Source organism: Boleophthalmus pectinirostris, unplaced genomic scaffold, assembly GCF_026225935.1.
Source record: "Boleophthalmus pectinirostris isolate CB_2022bp ecotype Guang Dong unplaced genomic scaffold, ASM2622593v1 HiC_scaffold_21, whole genome shotgun sequence".
Taxonomy (NCBI): Eukaryota; Metazoa; Chordata; class Actinopteri; order Gobiiformes; family Gobiidae; genus Boleophthalmus; species Boleophthalmus pectinirostris.
Genome location: NW_026571175.1, coordinates 12,233,464 through 12,256,766, shown reverse-complemented (window position 1 = coordinate 12,256,766; position 23,303 = coordinate 12,233,464). Strand labels below are relative to the sequence as shown.

The following is a 23,303-nucleotide window of genomic DNA, read 5'->3' as shown; positions in this document are numbered from 1 at the left end:
ACATGCAGATGTAGGTGTTTTGTTTTGGCCTTTGTAGAGCTAACGTATAAGACAAAGTCAAATGTTGCATAGGCAGATCAAAGAGCAAAGCATTTTATTTATTTATTCTTTATGGTGAATGTGAGTTTACACTGAACTTTCCTTGCTTCCTTTATTTCATAAAACTTAGCTGTCGTGGTTTCAAGTGATTGAAAACTCAAGTTATTTCATGATTATAATAACTTACATTGTTTAGTTTTATATTGCTTTTGTTTCCAAGCTTGCCAACAGGGTTTAAGTGACATTATCCAGTGACAGAATTTCCTAAACTAAAATATTCAAATTGGCAGCCATATTGGATTCATATATTGCAACAGCACATTTCAAGCCATAGCAATATAGTTTTGCCATATTCCAGGATTGTAAGTAATCTACCAACTATCTTTACACAAATGCAATGACTGGTAGAATCTGCACCTTGAAATCACAATTGGCTAGAATTTAGCTACGTACTTATTTATGTTATGTATTTGTTTATTTGACAGGGACATTTCAAAATAAATGTATCGTACAGAACAGATTTAACTACTATAAAATGTTCATCTGTTGTTTCGGGCAAAAACAAAGCCACAGCAGGTTAACACCTTATCAGCAGTCCAAAAACTTTTACAAATTCTAATATTTACCTTTTACTTTATTCTTGGGGATGCACCAAGCCTTTTCTGTTCCAATACCAATGTTGATACTTTGGCTTTATCAACCGATCTGACCACCGATCTTCCACATAGAGAAGTGAACTGATATGAGGTCAGAGTCAGAGTTAGAAAATATAATTCATGTCCTTTAAACATAAATGGCATATGGCAAAAATATCCACATTTGTTTTGTAACTGTTATTTATCATTTAAAGTAACTACAGAACAGCGTTGTCTTATCGTCTTATTAAACCAATTTATAGATCCAACAAGGGCCGCGTTCAGCCTGCAGCCTGAAGTGACCCAAATCCGATTTATGTGACCTGTATCTGATCTTTTAATGACAGTCTGAACGACACAGATCTGATTTTTTCAAATGCGACCCAGGCCACTTGGATATGTGCTCCTGAAACCAATACATATCCGATCTTTTGACATGCGACTTCAGTGTAAACGGCCAAAGCGCATTCCTACACGTTATCAACAAGCCACAAATGTTCTGGTCTGCGCTGAAGTAGGCGAAAATTGTTAATGAACTCCGTGTCACTGAAGCGAAGCACATCTCCACATCCACATGTTCCTTTCAACGGACGTCGCTGCCGCTGTCCTACAAAACGCCACGTCCAAAAACCTCGTCCTTCTCCTTCTCAATCTCCTCCTTAAAACAAGTAAGTTGTTCATGTTCTGGCTCCGGTACGAGAGGAACTTTAAAATCGCCAGGTGCTCAATGCTCGCGTCCATGTTTGGACAACTTCCATAAACACAGAGCACGCTCACTGCGGTTGACGTCATCGTGTCTCCAGTGCGCATGCGGGACACGTTCTGGCTGTTTACTGTTCACACAGGGGATCACATACAAGTCGCATTAAATTGGTAATGTGAACGACCTCGCAAAAACATCGGATTTCACAAAAAAATCGGAATTGAGCGTTAAGCCCTGCAGTCTGAACGTAGCCTAGGATATTGTCTGAATATCATGTAACTGATATTCGATCCATCAACATTGTCAATATCGGTGCCAATTACCGATACCAGTTTTGTATCAGCACATCCCCATTTATTCTTATAGACAAAAAGATCAATCTTGGATAAAACCTTGGCTGTCTTTAAACCATTTCATACTCTTACAACTATAAGAAAGAGTCATTAATAAAAAGTTTGCACTAAATTTCAAGAGTAAACAACAGCTTGTGTGACGTAGAGTGAAACCTGACATGCCTAACACTAGCACAGGGCTATATTTACAGTGCTATCATTAGCCACATGTTAATTACCGAGCAGGAGTGACATTATTATCATTCATACTGCTGTGATAGCGTAATCCCCCGTAGATGCAACACACAAAATAGGTACCTTAATTTAAATTGCCTAACCATGCCTATAATTGAACATGACAGGGTGCCGTGTGCAAAAAATAAAATAAAAAACTAGCTGGCAATTAGATGTCAAATTTTAAAAGGACTTGTCAAAAATACTAACATTCTGTACATCACATTTACATTAATTTTCAAAGAATCTACACTGTTCACGATTCCTTTGACTGTATTGAAAACCATCTTGGCTATACAATTAAGTAATTAACATGGTTGGTCTCATTTCGGCAAGACAATGGAGAATTAGATAAAGCCCCATAATCATGTCATTCTAACTGCATAATAGACCACTCAAATCACACAATGGAATTTCTGTGCTACTGCGGCAGTGTGGAACTGCAAAGAACAGAAATCAAGGCTCCATTTTCGACGCCAATCGGAAAAAAAAAAAAAGTTTCTCGGCGTTTACAATGAGGCAGTTATCTCATAGGAAGCCATATTTGTTTCTGTTCAATACATGAATGCCATTACGTTTAAATTAGCATAGAATCTTGTACTTTGCGTGTGCTGCGATAACCATAATTATGTTCAGCTGCTTGTTACCCTGCATATAGGAAAGCTCAACTTATTTCTGAATAACTAGGAATATCTTACATGATTTTTCTCTATATATTTGAGCAAAATTTGTCTTACCTCACTACAGGTATATTGTATAAGCTCTTAAGATCAAAATATGTCTGCTACTTGCTGTCTGTGTTGAATTATAAAGCCTTTTACTGTCTGCTAATCAGGAAGTACATGTTAGCATGCTAGTTGTGGATAGCTTTACCGTGATGGATGCTCAGAATGCGTAAGGTAAGTGAGGAGTAACTTTAAGGTCACGGCAAACTATTTAAAATGAACTTGCTCTAAGGCTGTGCAATTAATTGAATTTTGATCGAGATTTCGATTTGTGTGTCAAACGATCTCCAAAATCATATAATTGAGCTGAAATGAAAGCGAGGACCAGGGCGCGCCGACCATAGTTTTGTGAGGATTCACATGGGGCCCCGCATAAACTCATAATCATAAACTCGGAGCAGGACTCGTATCTGCCACAGTCTTTAATAGATATTTCTGCCGCTGGGCTTATTTCTCCACTAAATAAACAACAGCGCGACATGTAAACAAACAGCGCCGTGCTATGACGTCATCGGCCATTTATGTTTTTCTATGCCTTATTTCAAGTTCAAAGTATGTTTTATTCATTTTATGTTTTATACATCGCAAAACTGCTCTAGGTACATAGTTGTAGACTATATTAATTTTCAATTGGAGCATTTTGTGTAAATTATCAATAACAAAGTGGGGTTTTAGTTTGTTTATTTTTTTTAAAGAAAGAGAACTGCTGAAGAAATGCATCGTGTAACTAAAAAATAATCATTTGAATAATCGTGTTTTTGTTTTTTTTTCCATAATCAAGGAGCCCTAACTTCTCCTGTCTTTCACAAGCTTTTAATTCGCAAACGCTAACTCAGAGAAACATTTTGTCACTAAAATCTACAATCCACATTGCATCTGTTAGTATTTGGTCGCTATCTATTACACTAACCTGAAATGCGTCAACATTCACGTATTAGGCAACACATCATGCATTTTCACTGCTTAAATGACAACATAAGTGAATCAATTCCCATACCGCCATCTTTACTGTGCACTACATGTACTTTCTGTTTTATTTTACTTTTTCTTTTTTTTTTCACCCACAATGCAATTCTGGAGTTGGCCCACAGTTTTATCATTGAATGAACCAAATAAAGATAAGGTAGGTGAGCACAAGTTCCACATGGAGAAGTCTGATACGAAAAATACCACCTAGTCCTTCACTGTATTTCATAGCTTCAAGTGTTCCTTGTATGTGCGAGTGGTACTTTGTGGGCTGAATAGTGCTACCTGTGTATGTCATGTTAAGCTCTTATCTCAGCCCCAGCATCTGATTAAAAGTAAGTGGATTGGGACTCTGAGGGAGGTGACAAGACCAAGGACACTATATCAAGGAAGCAAGGTGATTCCGCAAATCAGTGCGGTTTTATAGTGCCAAACGGGAGAAGTAAGTGATCGGATGTAGCCATTTATTTAGTAAGGGGCTAAAGATAGGGATATGCAGCAACACAAGCAAAAGGTGCCTGATTTGTTTAGTATTAATGTTCATATTTTGAATTACGAACAAAATAGTGAAATAAAAACACCAGGATCATGTAGAGTGGGTTAATGTGAACATTTTAAGACCAAAATTATGAGCTTGAAAGCAGCAGTTAAGGGAGAGGGCGACAGTTTTTCAGTATAAAGTTAATTGGAGGCAGAGTCGATGGAGCCGGAAGCAGGCCCACGATCACTTCCTATTTGTGGGGTCATATGACTACATTCAGATTGCAGCCCCATGTGACCAAAATCTGATTTTTTAACCCTATGCGACCTGTATCTGTTCTTTTAATGACAGTCTGAATGACACAGATCAGATTTTTTTCAAATCCGACCCAGGTCAGTTGGATATGTGGTCCTAATACCTATATATATGTCCAATCTTTTGACATGCAACTTCAGTCTGAATGGCCAGGTCACATTCATCCCACCTACATGTCACAAATGTACACAAACGTTCTTCTCGTCACCGAACTCCGTGTCGGTGAAGCACACAGCAATCCCACCACTCTTGGCTGCAACTCTGCACCCACACGTTCATTTCTATGGACGTTGCTGCCACAAAATAGTCAGGCTGGCACCACTCAGTGCCTCCACTCAATTTAATTTCTCTCCAGCAACTAGGTCAGGAATCAGAATACACTAGATGGTTCGCAAAAACCGTGGAAGTGCAAGTTCAGGCACGAGCTAATCAGCAAAGAGTCTATATTCAGCGTCAACGATTCCAGAGATCAAGGATTTAAAGCCGGAATAAAGAGAATGTTTCATCAAGGGGGAAAATGTTATTGCCCTTCTTTCTACAGGATCTGGGAAAAGCTTAATATACCAGTTAGCCCCATTAGTGTTGTGACTACCAAATAGCAGCGATTGGTTAAATGACAAAAAGTACCCGCCTATCGTCGAGCGAACAAATTCCAACGCTGCGAGGTCAGACGGTTTCTACGAACTGAAACCGGCTGATGAATCAGGCTAGCCACAAAATGCCATGGCCAAAAACCTTGTTCTTCTTCTCCTTAAAACAAATAAGCTGTACATGTTCTGGCTCCGGTACGACAGCAACTTTAAAATCACCAGGTGCTCAATGCTCGCGTCCATGTTTAGGCTACTTCGGTAAACACTGAGCACACTCGCTGCGTGTGACGTTGTCGTGTCCTCCAGTCTACATGTGGGACACTTTTGAGGTGTTTAAAGTTCACACTGTAGATCACATACAAGTCGCATTTACCTGGAAATGAGAACGACCTCGCAAAAAAAAAAAAAAAAAATCGTATTTCCCAAAAAAATCCGAATTAACCCCTCCAGTCGGAACGTAGCCTATTTCACACCAAAGACCGAATTGCTGTGAACTGAAAGCCCTTTAAACCATACGATTAATATGGAAAGTTTGTGGGCCATAAGTTTGTTCATAAATATACGTAAAAATAATATTAAGCTCTGTGAATTACCATAGCAACCCCCCTTTCAGACATTCATAAACTGGGTGAATGGAGCCAAAAGGAGTGCTATTTAATACTTGAAAACAGACAGGAATGTATTAAGGCTTTATTGGTCACTTCAGGGCACAACATCCAGCTGAGTAAACAAAGCTAATTCCTGTATTAGGCTAATAAGGCGAACTTATTAACAAACAGTCGCCCGCAGACCCTACATTAGCATGCATTAAAGTCTGCTAGAATGAGCTCACTTATCTGCCACGGTCCTTATTTAAAAGAGTCCTAAAGTGTATGCAAGAACCGGCGGGCAAAAGGGAACTGCATTCGTTTAATTTTAAGATGAATTAATGCAGAACTATTTTTTCAATGATATTACTTTAAACCAAGACTATATGCAGTGTAACTTGAAGCAATATGTTTAATTTATAATATGCCTTGTACTAAAAAGTTGCGAAAATCAATATACTGGAACTGTTGAAGTAATGTATGCACAAAATAGGTTACAGAACTTGGATAATAGACACTTAAAGAAGAACTTTAAATATTCAACGGCTGAACTAACATCAGGGTTCACTATGTAACATTTCTGAGTGTGCTTTACTTGAAATGACAATGGCAATGGCAATAAACGGAACTCTCTCCATGGAGACAAGCAAGCAGCAACAGGGCCGAATTACAGCTCAACTCTGTGGAAAGGTGAGCCCTTTTTCAATAAACCACATGACTGAATAAATGCAAGATAGACGCGTTTAATGCTACAGTACAACTTTCGAAGCAGTAACATAGACAAACAGGTAGTGCAAAAATGAACGAATAAATGAAAACACATTCAGAAACATCACAATAAATGCAGTCAAATTTAGCAAATGTCTTTTTTGCTCCAGATGCCCTTCCTTTTGCAACTAGTCACACATATATACAGTACTGTGACTTGAGAAAAGTGTGAGTGAGAAAGTGTATTGCCCAATGGCACAATACCACCATGTGCTCAAGTTAGAATCACAGAGCTTTTGGTTGGGCAATTCATCCATCAGCAAATATGCAAAAAGAAAAAGCTGTGTTTAAGATATATATGGATTAAAATGTAAAGTTAACAATCTGCAATACAACAAAAATAGAGGTAGAAGAAAGAAAAAAAACACCATGACAAATTTTTAAACACTGCCTTGAAGTTCTTTTTCTCATTTTCTCAGCTAATGAACCTCCCGATATTCAAAACAAATGTCTTTCTTTGATGATGGTTGGAAAGGTTAGCTTGCCTCCACGGTGTTCCCAAATCTGTTGGGTTACCATAGCTCCCCAAAGTTAGCGCTGCTCGCTAAAGGTCATACATGACACCGAGTGGTGAGTTAAACTGTTAAGTGCCGAGTAAACCGGACTTTAAATACCACGGGCTAATTATCAGATGAGAAGTGACCATGAGGACACAGGGACCCAGTGTGGCTGCTGTTGGTACATTTGTGGGCGTGTTATGGCTATAAACATGGCCACGAAAGGTCAAATGGGATATTTTTGGCACAGTCCCACACACTTAGCCTAAAATGCAATTCCAGTGGGAAATCTAGAGTTTATGCAGGCGTCTTAATGTTCTACCAGGTGGCAAAAGTCCAAGATTTTTATAGGAAGCAATGATGTAACTGACTTTGTTTCAACGTTCCACAAATGCATTTTGTCTCACAGAATGTTCCAAAGTTGTTTTGAGATATTACTAGGGCTGGGTGTCGTTAAGAAGATGCGGATATGAATCATACCTCGATACATAGGCCACGATACATGTTTTTCAAAGCAATGCTCTTTTGATTGTATATGATTCGATACGATATATATCAAATCAATTCAGTATGGTTCAGTGAAAAAGTCTACTAAGCCTATTAAGCTTGTGCAAAGTTACTATGAAAAATGCCCATTTTACTCTTCAAAAGCCGACAAAATTGTAGTTCAATGTATCGATACAGAAGCCCATGATATCGATATTGTATCATCAAATTAAACGATACATGAATATTTCAATATTTCTGCACACCCCTTGATATTACTGTCTTTTTTTTTCATAGTCCAAGCCACCAGGCACAGTCATTATTTTATTTTATGTTTTACAAATTAAATTTAAATTTTCACAACACCTAGGTCAAATGGAAATACTGTATACTGAAAAAAATAATAATAATAATTTAAACTTGTCAATCTCAAAACAAGATATGTATGTATTTTATGTTCTGTTTTTATGTTTATTTGTCTTTTGTCTTACAGACAGGTCCTACTGATTTTGTGGACAGTGCAATATAGTGTAAGTTGTTCTCCAGGTTTAGCTGATAAACATTACATAGACTTACATTTATTTCCTGAAGACAAATCCTATCTAACGTGAACTTTAAACCACGTTGTGGATCTAATAATAAAGAATTTACATTACAATGATCTGATTTTTGTCCCTCTGAGGTAGACAGGTCATCATGAAGTGAGTGTGTATCCAGCTTTTAGTCACCACAATGTCATCAACACCTACTCCTGATTCATCAGCCGGCTTCGCTTCGTGGAAACCGTCTGAGCTCGCAGCTTAGGATTTAACCAATTGCCGCTATTGGGTCGAGACGTATGTAATGACCTAGTTGATGGAGAGAAATGAAAGTGAGTGGAGGCACTAGGTGGCGCCAGCCTGCCTAATAAACCCCCCCCGACACACACACACACAAATAAAATGTCAGTTAATCTGTCCACCCTCAAAACCCAAATGCTCAAAATGGCCCAAATTTTCAAAATTTTCCAAAGGGATTTTAAGTCTTGCCGTGACTCTAAAGAGACTGCAATTGAGACAACAACTCAGTTTATTGAGCAGCGGTGGTTCAATATTATTGATTGGGCTCCACCGGGCTGTAGAATACCAATGACATGAAACACTGCAGCCAAAACAGCAACATGCCATGCAGGCCTTTCCACTTTTTTATTTATTTATTTTTGTTTGTTTTCTTAAAGGTGCACTGTGTAACATTTTGGTACGGAGTCCATCACCTTCTTGTTTCTGTGGATATGACATTACTCTGCCTGGAATGTTCCACAGAATGACATAAAACAGATCCACCTTATATTTAATCAACTACAATTGGTTTCATAGCTCAAAAATACCTAGAAAAACAGGCATTCTGATTGTGAGTGGGGTTTCCTCTCCACAGATCTGACCTGTAACTTGGTCTGGTTTGGTCTACGTAAAGATGGAAAGGTTTAATGGCATACTGTGAAACATTCCAGACAAAACAATTGCATCTCCATAGAGAAAAGAGTTCGACAGACCCTCCACCAGAAAAGTAACAATGCACCTTCAAGCTCTCCTCCTTAACTTCAAATTTTATTGTGTTGTTCTATTGTGAGAAACGAATAGAGTACCAATGACATGAAACATTGCAGCTGACAAAACATGCTACGCTAGATTCTCAAATTTTGTAGTTTAATATGTCTTTATCTTGACTACAAATTTAAATGCAGTTGGCAATTGCAGAAAACTGTCAGGTCAGGCTTCTCAAAATTGAGCATTTCTGCACCAAATTCAAGTGCCGGAGATTTCACAGTAGCAAAATTAGCTAAGCCCAGGCAGTATGTGCTTGTAAAATTGGACCAGTTGTGGGTCGATATCGGAGATCCTTTGAGAACTGTGGATATCTGCACAGGCTTATCAGGATTTGTATCAGAAAAGTTATATTGGATGAAAATACGTCTTCCCTGCGGTACATGTATCCGTGTGGTGGTGTTTGCAGATTGGGACATAGCTTTGGAATGATCCCTTTGTCAATATTGCCTTTTCACATGTCTGGATCTAGATGGCAAGTTAGAGAAGGAAATTAATGTGTAGAAAATTGTGCTTATACATGTACCAAACAATTATATATGTGTATGTATTGTTTCCCAAACACTGGGTCACAGTGGGTCACAAGAGATTTTTTTTGGGGTCGCCTTGTCACGATCTGCATGTAGGTCTGCAATACACATATACATACATCTCTGCGCACCCCCACTCCTCACTTTTTCAGTAGCACCGCCTCCCCTTGCCTAACCAGTTTTCTGTGGAAAACACTGATTACTGTTTTTCCTTGTTTAAAACTTGAGTACCATATTTTTCAGACTATAAGGCGCACTTAAAATCCCTTAATTTTCGGAAAAATTGACATTGCACCTTATAATCCAGTGCACCTTGTGTATTAATTTTGATTATGCTTACTGATCTCAAGTCGTGTCCTTTAATCTGACAGAAGCTGACCGCATCAGTGCACAAGGAGCAACCTTATTTTTTAAATTGCTTATAATTTATGCAAATTAGCCATTTGGTTTTAAGTTTCGTTTCTGTAAAATGTAAACAAATGTTCACAAAGCTGCTAATGTCTATTATGTCTACTATGTGAATTGGGTCATGAAAATTAACTTTTAAAACATGGGTCCCCAGAAAAAATGTTTGGGAAACACTGATGTATACCATGCTTTATTGTTAGTTCATTTGCCCACATTCAGTTTACACAAACAAGGCAAGGAATTAAGTGTCTTGTTCAAGAACGCAACAGGAAACTGCGGACATACACTCACAATTTCATTTGAGCTACTGCTGTGTGACAAAAATCATAATTTCCTGTATTTTATTAAAGATGCACTGTGTAACATTTATTTTAGGGAGTTTGCAACCTGCTTGTCTGAAATGTTCCACAGTATGGTATTAATCTAATGTATCTTGTATTTTTTCAACTACATTTTAGTGCTCAAAAAAATGCAGGGGTCAAATCTCCACAGATCTGACATGTAACTTTGCCTGCTTGTCTCCATAGAAACACCTTTAAGATATCATTGTGACACAAGTGGTCAAAATCCTTAACACGCAGCTAAATAGCTCTTGTATTAATTTGTTTTCAATTTTTCCTAGTTTGTCAAGATTGCATTTGGGTCACACATTTTTTCAGCTGATTTCCTACTCGCGTGAGTACCACAAATCAGCCACTTTCTTTCTAAAATCAACTACGACATCTATCTCGCCTGCATTTCCTCTTGAGAGACACCCCTTTACTAACATTCACTGTACTTTTGCATGTCAAGTTCATCAATAGCACCTTTAAACCTGCCATTTCACAACAGACCGTATTCAGATAGTGTGCAATTTATCACAAAAGCCTACTTCCTTGCTTCTTTCTATGGCACTTTCCTCGCACATCACGTCAAGGTTATGAATGCAATCCCTTCTTGTGGCCTTAGTTGCACCCGGCTCTGCAAAGTGAACCAAAACTACTCCTGTCACATTTACCTTTTGCGAACTTCGAACATCGATCATTTGCTAAAAAGCACAACTTCAAAATGGCCCCTTGTAGCCCTTCGTCCTTGCTTTGTCCTTAGCCCTCTCTCTCTGTCAGTCTCCCTCTTCGGGTTTGGGCTCAACTTTGCGGACTTTGAGGATCCAGTTGAAAAGCTAACTAGATTGACGGAGTGGCTCTTTGCATTTAAATGGGGCATTAACACAAAGGCAGAGCTCCCGGAATTGGTTGGCGGAGTGAAATTTGTTGGCTTTTCGAGGGCCTGTTGTTGTATAGAGATACTGTACGGTGCATTGACTGGTCCATCCGTAGCACTTAAATTGTTTGGGTTAGAAAAAATGAAGTGTGCAATCTGCAAAACAGATTTCCAATTCTGAACACTTCAACGGCAATAAAAGGCGTGTTGTTTTACTAGTTTATGGGAACTATAAAAAATAAATCATAACACGGTAGACAGGTTAATAATTGAATTGAGGGCGCAATTTGAATGCTTGAACAAATCATAAAGGCAGATGGTAGCTATGCTGAAATGTTTGGTCCATTTGTGTACATTTCATAAACAATAAATTAATAAAAAATAATAAATTGATGAAAAACACAAGTGCAAATTCTTCTGGTATGTCATTGTATTATAGTTAGAGGTGAGTAGTAGCTAAAAATTTGATGTAAATGCTATTGATTTGAAATAATAGTCAATATTATAGTGCTGTAACTGCCCATAGGCAAAGTAACAACTGCAATAGACTTGAAAAGCACTTTTCAATAGCTCAAAATTGCTTTTCAATTTTGTGCATTGTAGCCATAGTGGCACTGGGGCAGACTTGCAAAAAAATACATTGTACCAAGTGAATTTCTGAAGTTCAAACATTCAAGACTCAAGTTAAAGCAAGTTACAAGTTACGGTTTTAAGTTTGTATTTCTATGGCATCATGCAAAAAGTTACATACTGGTCCTTTGTACCATGGAACTTTGGATGGGTGTCCACTGCTCACTTGTTTCCATGGAAATATTGTTGCTTTGCCTAGAATGTTCCACAGTATGACATTAAATTTACCAAGTCAGATCTGTGGAGAGGGGAGCCCACCCAGGGTAAAAGATCTACATTAAAGCAACGAAAACACAAAGATAGGTATGTTTAATATCATACTGTGAAAAATTCCAGGCAAAGCAATGACATCTCCATGGAGACAAGCGAGTGGTAGATCCCCATCCAAAAATGGTACAGTATGTAACTTTTTGCATGTTGCCATAGAAATACAAACTTAAAACCAGAACTCCTAACTTGCTTTAATTTCAGTCTTGAACATTCTGAACTTCAGAATTTCACAATGCAGATGTTGCTATGACATCACTGTATTTGTGAATGGCTGTTTAATTGTTACTGGTACAAATAGTGCAGATTGGCAGCCACTTTTTTCACTCTGCCCCAGGGCCACTATGGCTACAATGCACAAAATGCTAAGCAATTTTGCGCTCTTGAAAAGTGCTTTTCAAGACTATTGCAGTTGTTACTTTGCCTATGGGCAGTTACAGCTCTATAATATTGACTATTATTTCAAATCAATAGCATTTACATCAAATTTCAGCTACTACCCACCTCTAGCTATTGAGTCTTACATAATTCAACTTGACAAATAAAGCCAAGCTGACGAACAATGATTTTACATGCACAACGGTGACCCCGAGTCAAATAAGTCTTTCCCGTACATTACTGCGATCCGCCCAAAGCAATGTACAACGCGCCTTATTCCACCCTCGCCAAATGCTAGATGTAGAAATTGGCTTGCGTGTGCCGTGTGCTGATTTATGCCAAACAATTCCACCACATAGAATGGCTGTTCCAATCATAGAGCACTCTGCCAGGCCCCATGCTAGCTTTCATTCCAACTTCGTCATAAGTCTACACGGGGGGTCCTATCCAATCTCCACGGAGTTTACATACATGTTTAAATAAAGAAGGGCTGCTTATGCTGACATCTTTACGGTGAAATAAAAGTGTTTACTGGGTTGAATAAGTTGGCTTGGTAAATTAAATGTGTGCAATGAAAGAGACAGAGGGTTTAAACATTTACTTTGTGAAAACAATTATATATTTCAATTAAATAATCCAATGAGAAGAATTAAAACACTACAAAAGTAATATCCAAGTTAAAATGTGTCAAATTCTGAATAGTTATCATTATGATTTTGACCAAATTAGTACTTTTATTTAAGGATGTAACAATATCAAAATCTCTCTGTACGATACTTTCACGAAATTCATTTCACAGTACGATATCTGTTGCGATATGACAGACACTTGAACCTTTTAAAATTACTTGGCAAGACTTTGGTGCTGTCATAATCCAAAGAGCTAAGATTTAAAAGTGCCTAAGAACAGTTATTTATTCATGTAGTCTGCACTGAAATGGAGCAAAGGATAATTGCATATGGTACCCTCTATTTTTTAAGCTATTGCTGCACCATCACTCTTAATTTAAGCAAAGAAACTTGTACTTTGAAATATTGTGATGGTCCATCATATTATTGTGAGAACATTTGACATCACGATATTTTGGTTAATGTTACATCCCTATGTTTACTGAATATCCGTTACTGTTTTTTTGTGAATATTGGTTATATTTGTGAAATTAATTCAAAATCAGTTCAGCAGTGCTTTTATCTTGTTTTCAATAGAAATCTTTCAACTGAGTAAAAAGCTGTTATTAAAAGCAGGCTTATGCAACTTTTCTGGTGGAGGGCAGAGGGCCTGCCACTTGCTGTTTTTATGGAGAAGTTATTGCTTTGCCTAGAATGTTTCATGGCTGAGCATTAGATGTATATAATGAGGATTGATAAATAAATTGGAACCAACCAAGAAATCTAATCATTCAGAACAAAATACATTCAAACTATTCAAAAGTCAAATGATATGGATGATACAGACATTAGTTCATCTAGTTGCACACAAATGACTGAGTGATATAGAATGGATAAACTTGTGCAATCTTTTCATACAATAAAAATTCAAACAGCCTTTTAAAATATGCAGGCAATATAATTCAGTATTTTCCTCCATGATAACTGATTCTACCACATACTGTATGAAGTAAAAGCTGTTTTCCTGAATATTTCTGCATACATTACTTCTCTATGATGCTTGCTTGGCTAAACCGTTTATAAACCCATTCATTTAAATGAAGCACAGGCAGACATATGGGACTTCATAATAATTAATTGGCGGAAATACCATATCATGCTAGTTCCGCTGTTTCAGGCACAGTCCCATCCCTGGAGGTGCCAAGCCAACCTCCTCCCCAGGATCGGTGCAGTCTCGTACGGGTCAATGCTGATGAGACTTCCTGGGGTTCCTCAGGGGACCATACTGGTACCACATGTATTCTAGCGTTTTATCTTCTTTTCATCTACACGAATGGGTTGATTACACGCGAGATGATAGCAGACATTATGTCCTTATACCTCTATGCTACTTTTATACTGCATAGCTAGGGTCTACTGGGGATTTGTCGCACTAGCAAAATTACCATAAGTCTTAAGTCCTCTGCGTCAGCCCTTTCTAAGTTGGCCCTTTTGAACTGCATGGCTCTATATGCTAATAATCTCCCACTTAAAGCTTGACTATGAAGAGCTTGACTGTAAAGAACATGCAGTGGTATGTAATCCTCAATATGATTAAGTTTTCAGTGTGTAACCATAATGTGCATAAAGGAGTAAAACCGGGCACATGTGGAAGATATTATAAGAAAATATTGCTGCTATGGAATTCTTAAGTGGAAAATAATTTTGTGAGGAGAAAAGTAGGCCTATATTTTTGCCTTACTGACACAGATAAATACTAATACTGAAGCTACTACATACTATAGCTACTACAGGTGCTGCTGCTACTGCTACTACTGCTTCTATACCACTACTGACACTACCGCCACTACCACTACTACCACTACTGATACTACCACTATTGCTACTACTGCTAATGTTATTTCTTCAAGACCTGGCCTCAAAATCTGTAATCTTGTCTTGCATATATCGGGTCTGCTTTTGCATCTCATGCAGCGAGTCATTTGCGTCCATGTTCCACTCCTCCAGAGCAGCGGTGTTGCTTCGCTAGCCTCCTGGTCACTCTCATCTTGTTCGGCAACTTCAGACATGTCTCTCTTTGTTCTTTGGCCTCTACGTGTGTTACCTCCACTCATCTCGAGATTACCACCGGGATTTATTTTGAGTTAAGACTTTGTGGAGTTCTGGTTCACCTACATGTAGCGCTCGAATTATCCGTATGTCTGTTCCGCCATCTTCCCGGAACTACTAATGTTACTACTACTACTACTGCTGCCACCTCTACAACTACTACTTACTACTACTGCTGCTACTACTACTGCTGCTGCCACTACTGCTGCTAAATTAAATGCCAAATTACTTTTTCATAAATCTTGTCATAATATTGAATCACACAAATGTGTAATGCTTTTTTACTTACTAAAATATTTGTCATAAAAGAGAAATGCACAATAGACTCAATTGGCCAATCTTCTCCATTGTGATCATTTACTACTCATGAATGCTACATTAAATAATAACAATGCATAATAGCATTAGGCATTGTATCTTACTGACAAAGCCTTTTAAATGGCCTTCATCTATCTAATACTATTGTGGCTTCTATTATCTTCTTTGAAAAGGCATTTTCTTTTTATTTTATATTTAGCAAACACAACATTTAACTCACTTATTTGTATATTTTTCTTTATTCATTTTGTTATTTTATTTGCTTGTACGGATGTAATTGTTAAGTTTGCATACTTGTATTCTCCTGGTACTATACTCGAAGCCGAAGTTTGTGAGTAAATGATTTTATTCATGCAATACGTTGTTTTATTTGTGGAGCTCGCATAATGACGCACCCCACATGAAAGCAGGCATTAAAATTTGGTTCAAAACAAAATAATTGGGTAGAAAAATCCTAACAGTGTTTTTTTGAAGGCCTTTCTTGTAAAGCATATTTGTACATTATTTGTGGAGAATAATAATAATGCCAGCTGGAGAAAGATGGGATTCAGCAAAAACAAAAGTGTCGGAATACTCAGGAGAGGTCTAATAAAGGAAAGGTAACTCATGTTTAGTGAATGAACAGATGTTTGGCTGGTGTAACATTAATACATATTTCACATTACAGCTTTGATAACATTAAGGATGCTTGTTTTATGCTTGGAAAGGGCAGCATAAAAATAAAATAAAATTCACAATACACAACTATACGGCAATCAATCAAAATCATGGTTTAAAACATGCATTACACACTGTAATCACAGAATGAGCAGCAATATTTTTTCCCAAAGGAACACTTTTGTCCAGAGGGCTGCTACTCTCCTCAAACTACCCCGACACAGGACCTGCCGACCTTACCTGACCAGGTTTCCTGCTAAGCTGCACTGAGACCTTTTGAGCAAGTCATTTATTATTGGATTTTAACTGCTCCATGTGCTTGCCACTCTGGAATTACTAAATTGTTCAAAATAAATGTTGTTTTTAGTGTTATACATGTTATGGAAAAGCCTGATTTGGCATGAGATTTGTTGATAGAAAACACCAGCAGAGCGCACAAAGCATATATCAAAATGTGATGTAGTTTGCCTCATCAAAGTTTAATCTAAATTGTTATTTGACAGTAATCATGAGTCAGATAAGGCTGTACAGACTTTAAAAACGCAGAGGAGCTCCCTGTATTCCCATATTAGAAGTTTGCAGCTTACCTCGGAGCAGATCTGGCGTCGGGTGGGGCCAGTTGTAGGTGCGTATGAGCTGCCAGTCAAAATCATCCTCCTGGCCCTGTCTGTATTCACATAGGCCCGGGTCAGAGTCCTCATCAAACGTGCACCCCGCTGCAAGACAAAAAAGAGAGAGAAGAAAAGAATATTTAAGTTTAGATAAATTGTCCTTTAATAGAAAAACAAGCTCTAATGTACCATCAAAAAATAAATCAATAAGATAATGAGTAATACAAAAATAAGCATGAAAACATAATGAAGCAGTAACTACTCTGGTGAACTTGCTCGTCTTCATGGAAGTATTATTGCTTTCTTTCAAGAATGTTCCACAGTATGACTTTTAATGCATCTATCTCCATGGAAGACAAGCAGTTGACGCGATCAGACTAAGTTACAGGTCAGATCTAGGGAGAGATGACCCCGATCACAGTCAGAATGCATGACTCATTTTCATTTGAGCATGAAAACACCTAGAACTGAGTAAACGCAACTTATATGTTTAATGCCATACTGTGGAACATCATGGGCAAAGCACTATACTGTACATCTCCATAGAGACAAGCAGGTAGCAGACCCCCCAAATAGTCTTGTATACAATTCAGATTCTAATATGTGGTAGAACTGGAATTCAGTACTACGCATCTCTAAACCAGAACTAAACCAGGACTAAACCAGGATTAAACCAGGTCTAAAATCAGGACTAAGCCAGGACTAAATCCAGAACTAAAACCAGGACTAAAACCAGATCTAAACCAGGTGTAAAAACAGGTCTAAACCAGGACTGAACCAAGTCTAAACCAGGTCTAAAACAGGATTTAAACAGATCTAAACAAGGACTAAAACCAGGACTAAAACAAGTCTAAACCAGGACTAAAACTGGAACTAAACCAAGTCTAAACCATGCCGCACCGCCGCAGCCCCCGGTCCACGAAGTATTGTCGAACATAAAACCGGACTGTGGCTATAAAAATGTTGGGGACCACTGCTGTAGTTCACTTAGTAGTACATTGGTTATTTAAAAAGTATCTAGCTTTTTTCTGATATATCTTGACACAGAAATATTACTGGCTTACATGAAAAGCAACAATATACATAAAAAACTACATTAAAAGTAAAAATACATTCAATCCGTGAAAAAATGAGTGTATATACTAAATGACAGCTAATGGTTGGGCAGCGGGCAGTCAGCATGGCCTCTCGCATCAGGAAAGAAAAAGTGCTATTTCGTACTATTAGCCTGTGGTGTGGAAATGACACAGAGGCCACGGGTCACTTAATAGCAGTGGGGGGACCGGGGCCCGATGGTAGCAGAGGCCAGTTTGTGAAGGTGACCCCTCCCCAGTCCACAATGGAGTGGTCGCATTCACTATTGTGCCATTGCAGCTCAAAATACAGGCTTTCATATCCAGCAGTATCAGACCAGTGGAGGCATGGAACAGCACTATTGTTCGAATCATAGAGCACACAAGTATGGTCCAAAAAACGAAAAAATGTGCCAAAGAATAAGGGTAGAAATGTCCGGCAACACTGAAGGTTTGGGCAGCTTGCAGTTGAAATTCCGAAATTGAAAAATATGTCTGAGCAAATACTATGGGTCCCTGGTTTAAAAAAATTAAGAAATTCCTTACCAGTATAATATAAACTGACAATTGACAAACTAAATATAGTTTTGTTGGTATCCATGGGTTTCAGAATAATGACAAATATGCCATAGTGATTAATAATTTGAAAAGATTATATCATTTGAATGGAAAAAGGTCCTCTAAATATTGAAACCCGTGGATAATGCTCTGTAATGGCCCTTCAAGCTTTTTGAGGCCCCTTTGTTACCGGTAGGGATCATTTTAGTACATTTGAATTGTTAGTTGCTATGACAACAGTGCAGTTTCTTTCATCATTAAAAGTGCACTGCCTGCTCAGTACAAGAAGTGCCTATATTTTTTTTCTCAGTGCAAAGAAATTAAATATTGGATGACTGGAAGGTTACTGAAAAAGAAATGTAAATAAAAAGGTTGCAAATACTTTAACTACGGATACAAACACAATAAAGTCAGACATTTGTACTGAACTTATTTTGTATCATTATATAATTGTTATTATTATGAGCCATTTCTTTCAGGACTTGATTACACAGTGATAACTGTAAAACACTGCATGACAAATTTGCAAATGAAGCGGACTAAAGCATGCATTTGCTAAATTCACAAGTTGTTAAGTCTCTAGCTCAACGAATTAAATTTAAGTTTTATTTATATCTTTGTTTTATTCAAAAGCATAGGTTTGCATAGTGACGGTGGAGACACATCATAACCAATATTTGAGAAAGACAAAACAGTCCCTACCAATATTTGACATTTTATTTTAATACACAAAAATATTGTATAATATTTATTCTGATATTTTTCCAAAGTCAGTAGTATTAATTGAACACGTTTTAGTTCACATTTTGTTTATTAGACGTTGTGAGATGTATTCAGTGATATGAAGACAGGGTTACTCCTGCCGATATTTCATTAGCTGCAACAGAGTGATGTCATTAGTGGAGCCAGGAGCCTAAACTGGGGAAGCGGCAGGACAGCGCCAGCACCCAAAGATGGCGGCTTGAGCAGGCGTGAGTGAAGACGCTGCACACCAAACTTTGAAAAACTTTTCAAAAGGAACTTACTTGGCTTCATCTTCAAAGAAACTTGCCTTATAATGAGTCACCACGGAAAAAGAGTGACTATCGACACAAGTGCACCTCCCAAACAGCCCTACTCATGCACTGTTAGCAGCCTGACTCTACTGACAATATTCCATGGAAAAATGTACGGACATTACCTCACAAATATCTCATCACCAACAAGCAAAAGGAAATCTGCAGCAAACTTCTACTACATCGCTGTTATCCAGTAAAGAATCATCTTAGAAGGACAATGGACACAAACTGTACATTTTGCGAACTGAAAAATTAAACCACTTCTTACTTATTTTGGACCTGCCAAAAAACAAATGCAACATCTTATCCCATTTTACCCTTTCTTAAAAAAAGATGTGCTGTTTGGTTTTTGCAGTGTGCCTCATATGAAAAGTAAACATTATAATATAATTAATCTGTTAATCAAGTAACCTATCAGTTGGTTTCATGGGGGGAGGGGTAATAATGACCCCACCAAAGCTCTGTTTTAAGTTCACATTTTGAACACATCCAGAACAATAAACAAAAATACTAGCTCTAATAGATACTTTTTTTTTCTATGCAGTCATTTATTTATATTTAGTTATTTGTGCGAGAAATTATGCTATGTCAAAAAATGCAATTTGCTAATTGTGTTCCTTCAAATTGCATTTTAGATTGTGATTAATAGATCAACTCCCACCTACTGTACCTGAGTAGTTTTGCGTTCTCCGCTCTATAATCACACCCGGGCTGCACAGAAACCCCCCAAAAGACTCCAGTGTTTAATAAACCATCTACACTTTTAATCATTTCAGCCTCGATGCCCCCACACTTGGAAGTTGCAAGCAAAATCCGAAAGTAGCAGCTTATTGGGGTCTTCTGTGGACAAAATGAGTCTCCGCAGGTTAAATGTGAGAGTGATTTGTGGACATGGACATTGGGAAAAGCACAGCGGCTGCCGGAGGGGAAGAACTGGGAATAATGCGAAAGAGCGGATCATTTACAAGACGTACGGCGAAGCAAAGACCTGTCACCAGTGTGCAGAGGAGGTCATCGCTCAGTCTGGATACACAGAGTTGCTGATGAAGCTAACACGCTAGCACTATTATTGTTGGGGCTTTTAAATGACGAGATATTGTACTTTCTATTGTGTAACTCCTTATTATGCTGTTTGCTGATCCATATTTTCTTATCAAAAACATATCCAGAGTTGTGTTTTGTTTCATTCAAATATGTTTAACACACAGACTCTGCTTATTTAGGTTCTTCTCTCAAACTGAAAACACTCTGTTCAACTTTGTGATGTCATGTGGTGATACAGGAAGTGCTCCACAGTGTTTTTAAACTTTACACACTTTCACTGGAACCGTTTGGATAATTTCAGCCCCTGAATTCGCCAATCTCTACAGAAATAAAGGTAAAAGGTAGCAGCTGACCTTGAAACTACCACTACATGACATCACAAGGTGGAACAGAGCATTTTTAGATTTGCATATGTAGACAGACAGGGTTACTCAAATTTTCCCCACGTATGTTTTTGATGAGGTAACATTATAATATGGCTTAAAGCTCACAAGAGTCAATTTTTTGTAATATAGGACCTTTAATGTGTCATGGAAAATACTTTTTGGTATGAAATTTGATGATACAAAAACACAACAAAGATTGGCAGCATTTTCAATCTGAATGAACTTTGATTTACTTACTGATCTGAACATGTCTATCTAGTGTGTGAAGTTTAAAAACATTGAGGAACTGCATGAATTTCAATGTTCTGACTATATCAGAAAAGGCAGGTCTAGACAGTTTAATAATAATAAAAGAACACTTTGAAAGCTTGCTAGAGTATGCTAATAGGTTACCTTCCTGTCCAAACTTTCCAAAAGTTAAGCTCATCAAACTTAATTTATTCATTTGGATGGCTGTCCTGTGTTTTTGGCCACAAATGTTTGCCAACTATTATTTTTTTCTTTACATCTTGTCATTTTTATTTCAACAAGTCAGCCTAGAAAACTTTTTAACAATGGATTATGTAATAGGTTTCTATCAGCTGTCTGGCCATAGCTCGAAGAATGTATTGATACTAGCTCTATCTGTTCTGGTATTCTCTGAGAGATGTAAACAGAGATATTCTCTTCTCTATCCTCAGACATTACATTTTCCTTTGAAGAAAAGGTATCTGTTGTATTTCAATGCCACAGTGGGATAAGACATTATAGACTAGGTTCTTGGTATGAAGTCTTTCTGAAGGTGTCTGTTAATAAAAAAAAGTCTTTTCTGTCATAATACCCAGCTCTATCATATCTAGAAATAAAATGAGGCGAAATCAAACAAAATAATCTTTCAAATAAATAATAAAAAATGACCAAGTCTGCATTCTTGTCCGAACCCCCAGTTAGCGCTGACAAATAAAACAGGAGCCACCCCACCAACCCCCTCCCTCCCCATCACCTCCATTCATTCTTTCCGGTCCCTTCCCTTTGGCCTGCAGCCATCGGTGCATTTCCGGCCGTGTAAGCACATCACACTTTTAATTGCCTCCTGTGTCTTTTCTGGCTTCGCACTACGGATCGGGGCGGTGTGGGTTATCCAAATATATCCTCTCACCAATAATCCCCAAACTTCTCAAACTCTGATTCACTGCTTTCTGTTTATTACCTTGCCGATTCCAAGAATGCATTGCTTCAAGATTTTGGCGTTTTCGAGAGGGTCCGAATAGCTTTCATCAGCACGAGTAAAAAAAGAGCCCATTCATGTAATTAGAAAAACACAAGTGCATCTAATGAAGTGGTGGAGTTGAAGCTTCGCACACTACATAACGTTTCTGGTGGAGGGTTTGTCACCAGCTTGTCTCTCTTATTGCTTTGCCTGGAAGTTCCTAGACTGATTCAACAGCTGGTTTCACTTCGTGGAAACTGTCTGACCTCGCAGCATTAGGATTTGTTCACTCAACGGTAGGTGGGTACTTTTTTAATTTAACTAATCACTGCTATTTGGTCGTGATGTATGTAATGTGCCAAATCCCGTAGGAAGAAGGGCAATAACGTCTTTCCCCTTAATAAAATTCTTAATCAACATTCTCTTCCAGCTTTAAATCCTTGATCTCGGGAATTGTTGCCAACACAGAATGTGCGTTTTCGTTTACATCCATCTCGACCTTTGTTTACTGTTGCGTTGTTCCACAAAAGTGACCCAGACAGGCGCTTGAGTTTGACGTCATGTCTTCTGAGCTCTTCGCTGATTGGCCGCTGTGCGGTCTACAACTTCTGGGGTTCTTGCAAACCTCTAGTGTCTAGTGTATTCCGATTCCTGACCTAGTTGCTGGAGAGAAATTAAATAGAGCAGAGGCACTAGGTGGCGCCAGCCTGGCTAGGAAGTTCCACAATACAGCATTAAAACATACCTATGTCTATGGAGATTAGCGGGTGACACCATTAGGTCTAATTACAGGTTAGATCTGTAGAATGGCAAGTCTACTCTCAGAAAGAATGCACATTTAAAGTTTTAAGATAGGTTAAATGTGATACCATGGTATATTGTACTCAAAGCATTTAGTGTCAGTAAAAGCATGCAGTTTGGAGTAGACTTTGGACTTGTCCTTGGAGGAAGACATTGAATTATTATTTTAGTGTTAAAGATCAAACACTTAAAAGTTGTGTAATGTTTGAGTTCATCAAATTAATAACAAACACCCTTTTTATTTTGTTTAAAAAAAAAAAAAAGAAAGAAAAAAGAAATATAATTCATCATTCGTCCAGGCGGGATTCGTTTCGGCTCCCGTCCAGAAGCCATTTTCAACTGATGTAACTGCTTAAAGCACTGGGAATTTATCCTACTCTGAGTACCTAAGCCCAACACCAAAGGGAGGCATTTTAAAACCTCCCTTTGAAACCTTCTCTACATTGATCAATATGATGGAAAAAAACATTATTTTTACTATTGCATGCAGCCCTAACTTTAACTCTGAAATCTCTGAAATCTGAAGTCTGTTATGAA

The 23,303-nt window shown here is 38.0% G+C and overlaps 1 protein-coding gene across 4 annotated transcripts in view; it reads right to left on the bottom strand.

Annotated features, from left to right (window-relative positions):
- The window catches only part of ptprua (protein tyrosine phosphatase receptor type Ua), a 456,280-nt gene that overhangs the window by 308,030 nt on the left and 124,947 nt on the right, over window positions 1-23,303 (bottom strand). For all 4 annotated transcript variants that reach the window (XM_055157468.1, XM_055157470.1, XM_055157469.1 and 1 more), the window contains exon 2: window positions 16,634-16,762. In XM_055157468.1, coding sequence (XP_055013443.1) covers window positions 16,634-16,762 — 129 coding nt within the window. The remainder of the gene's footprint in view (window positions 1-16,633; window positions 16,763-23,303) is intronic.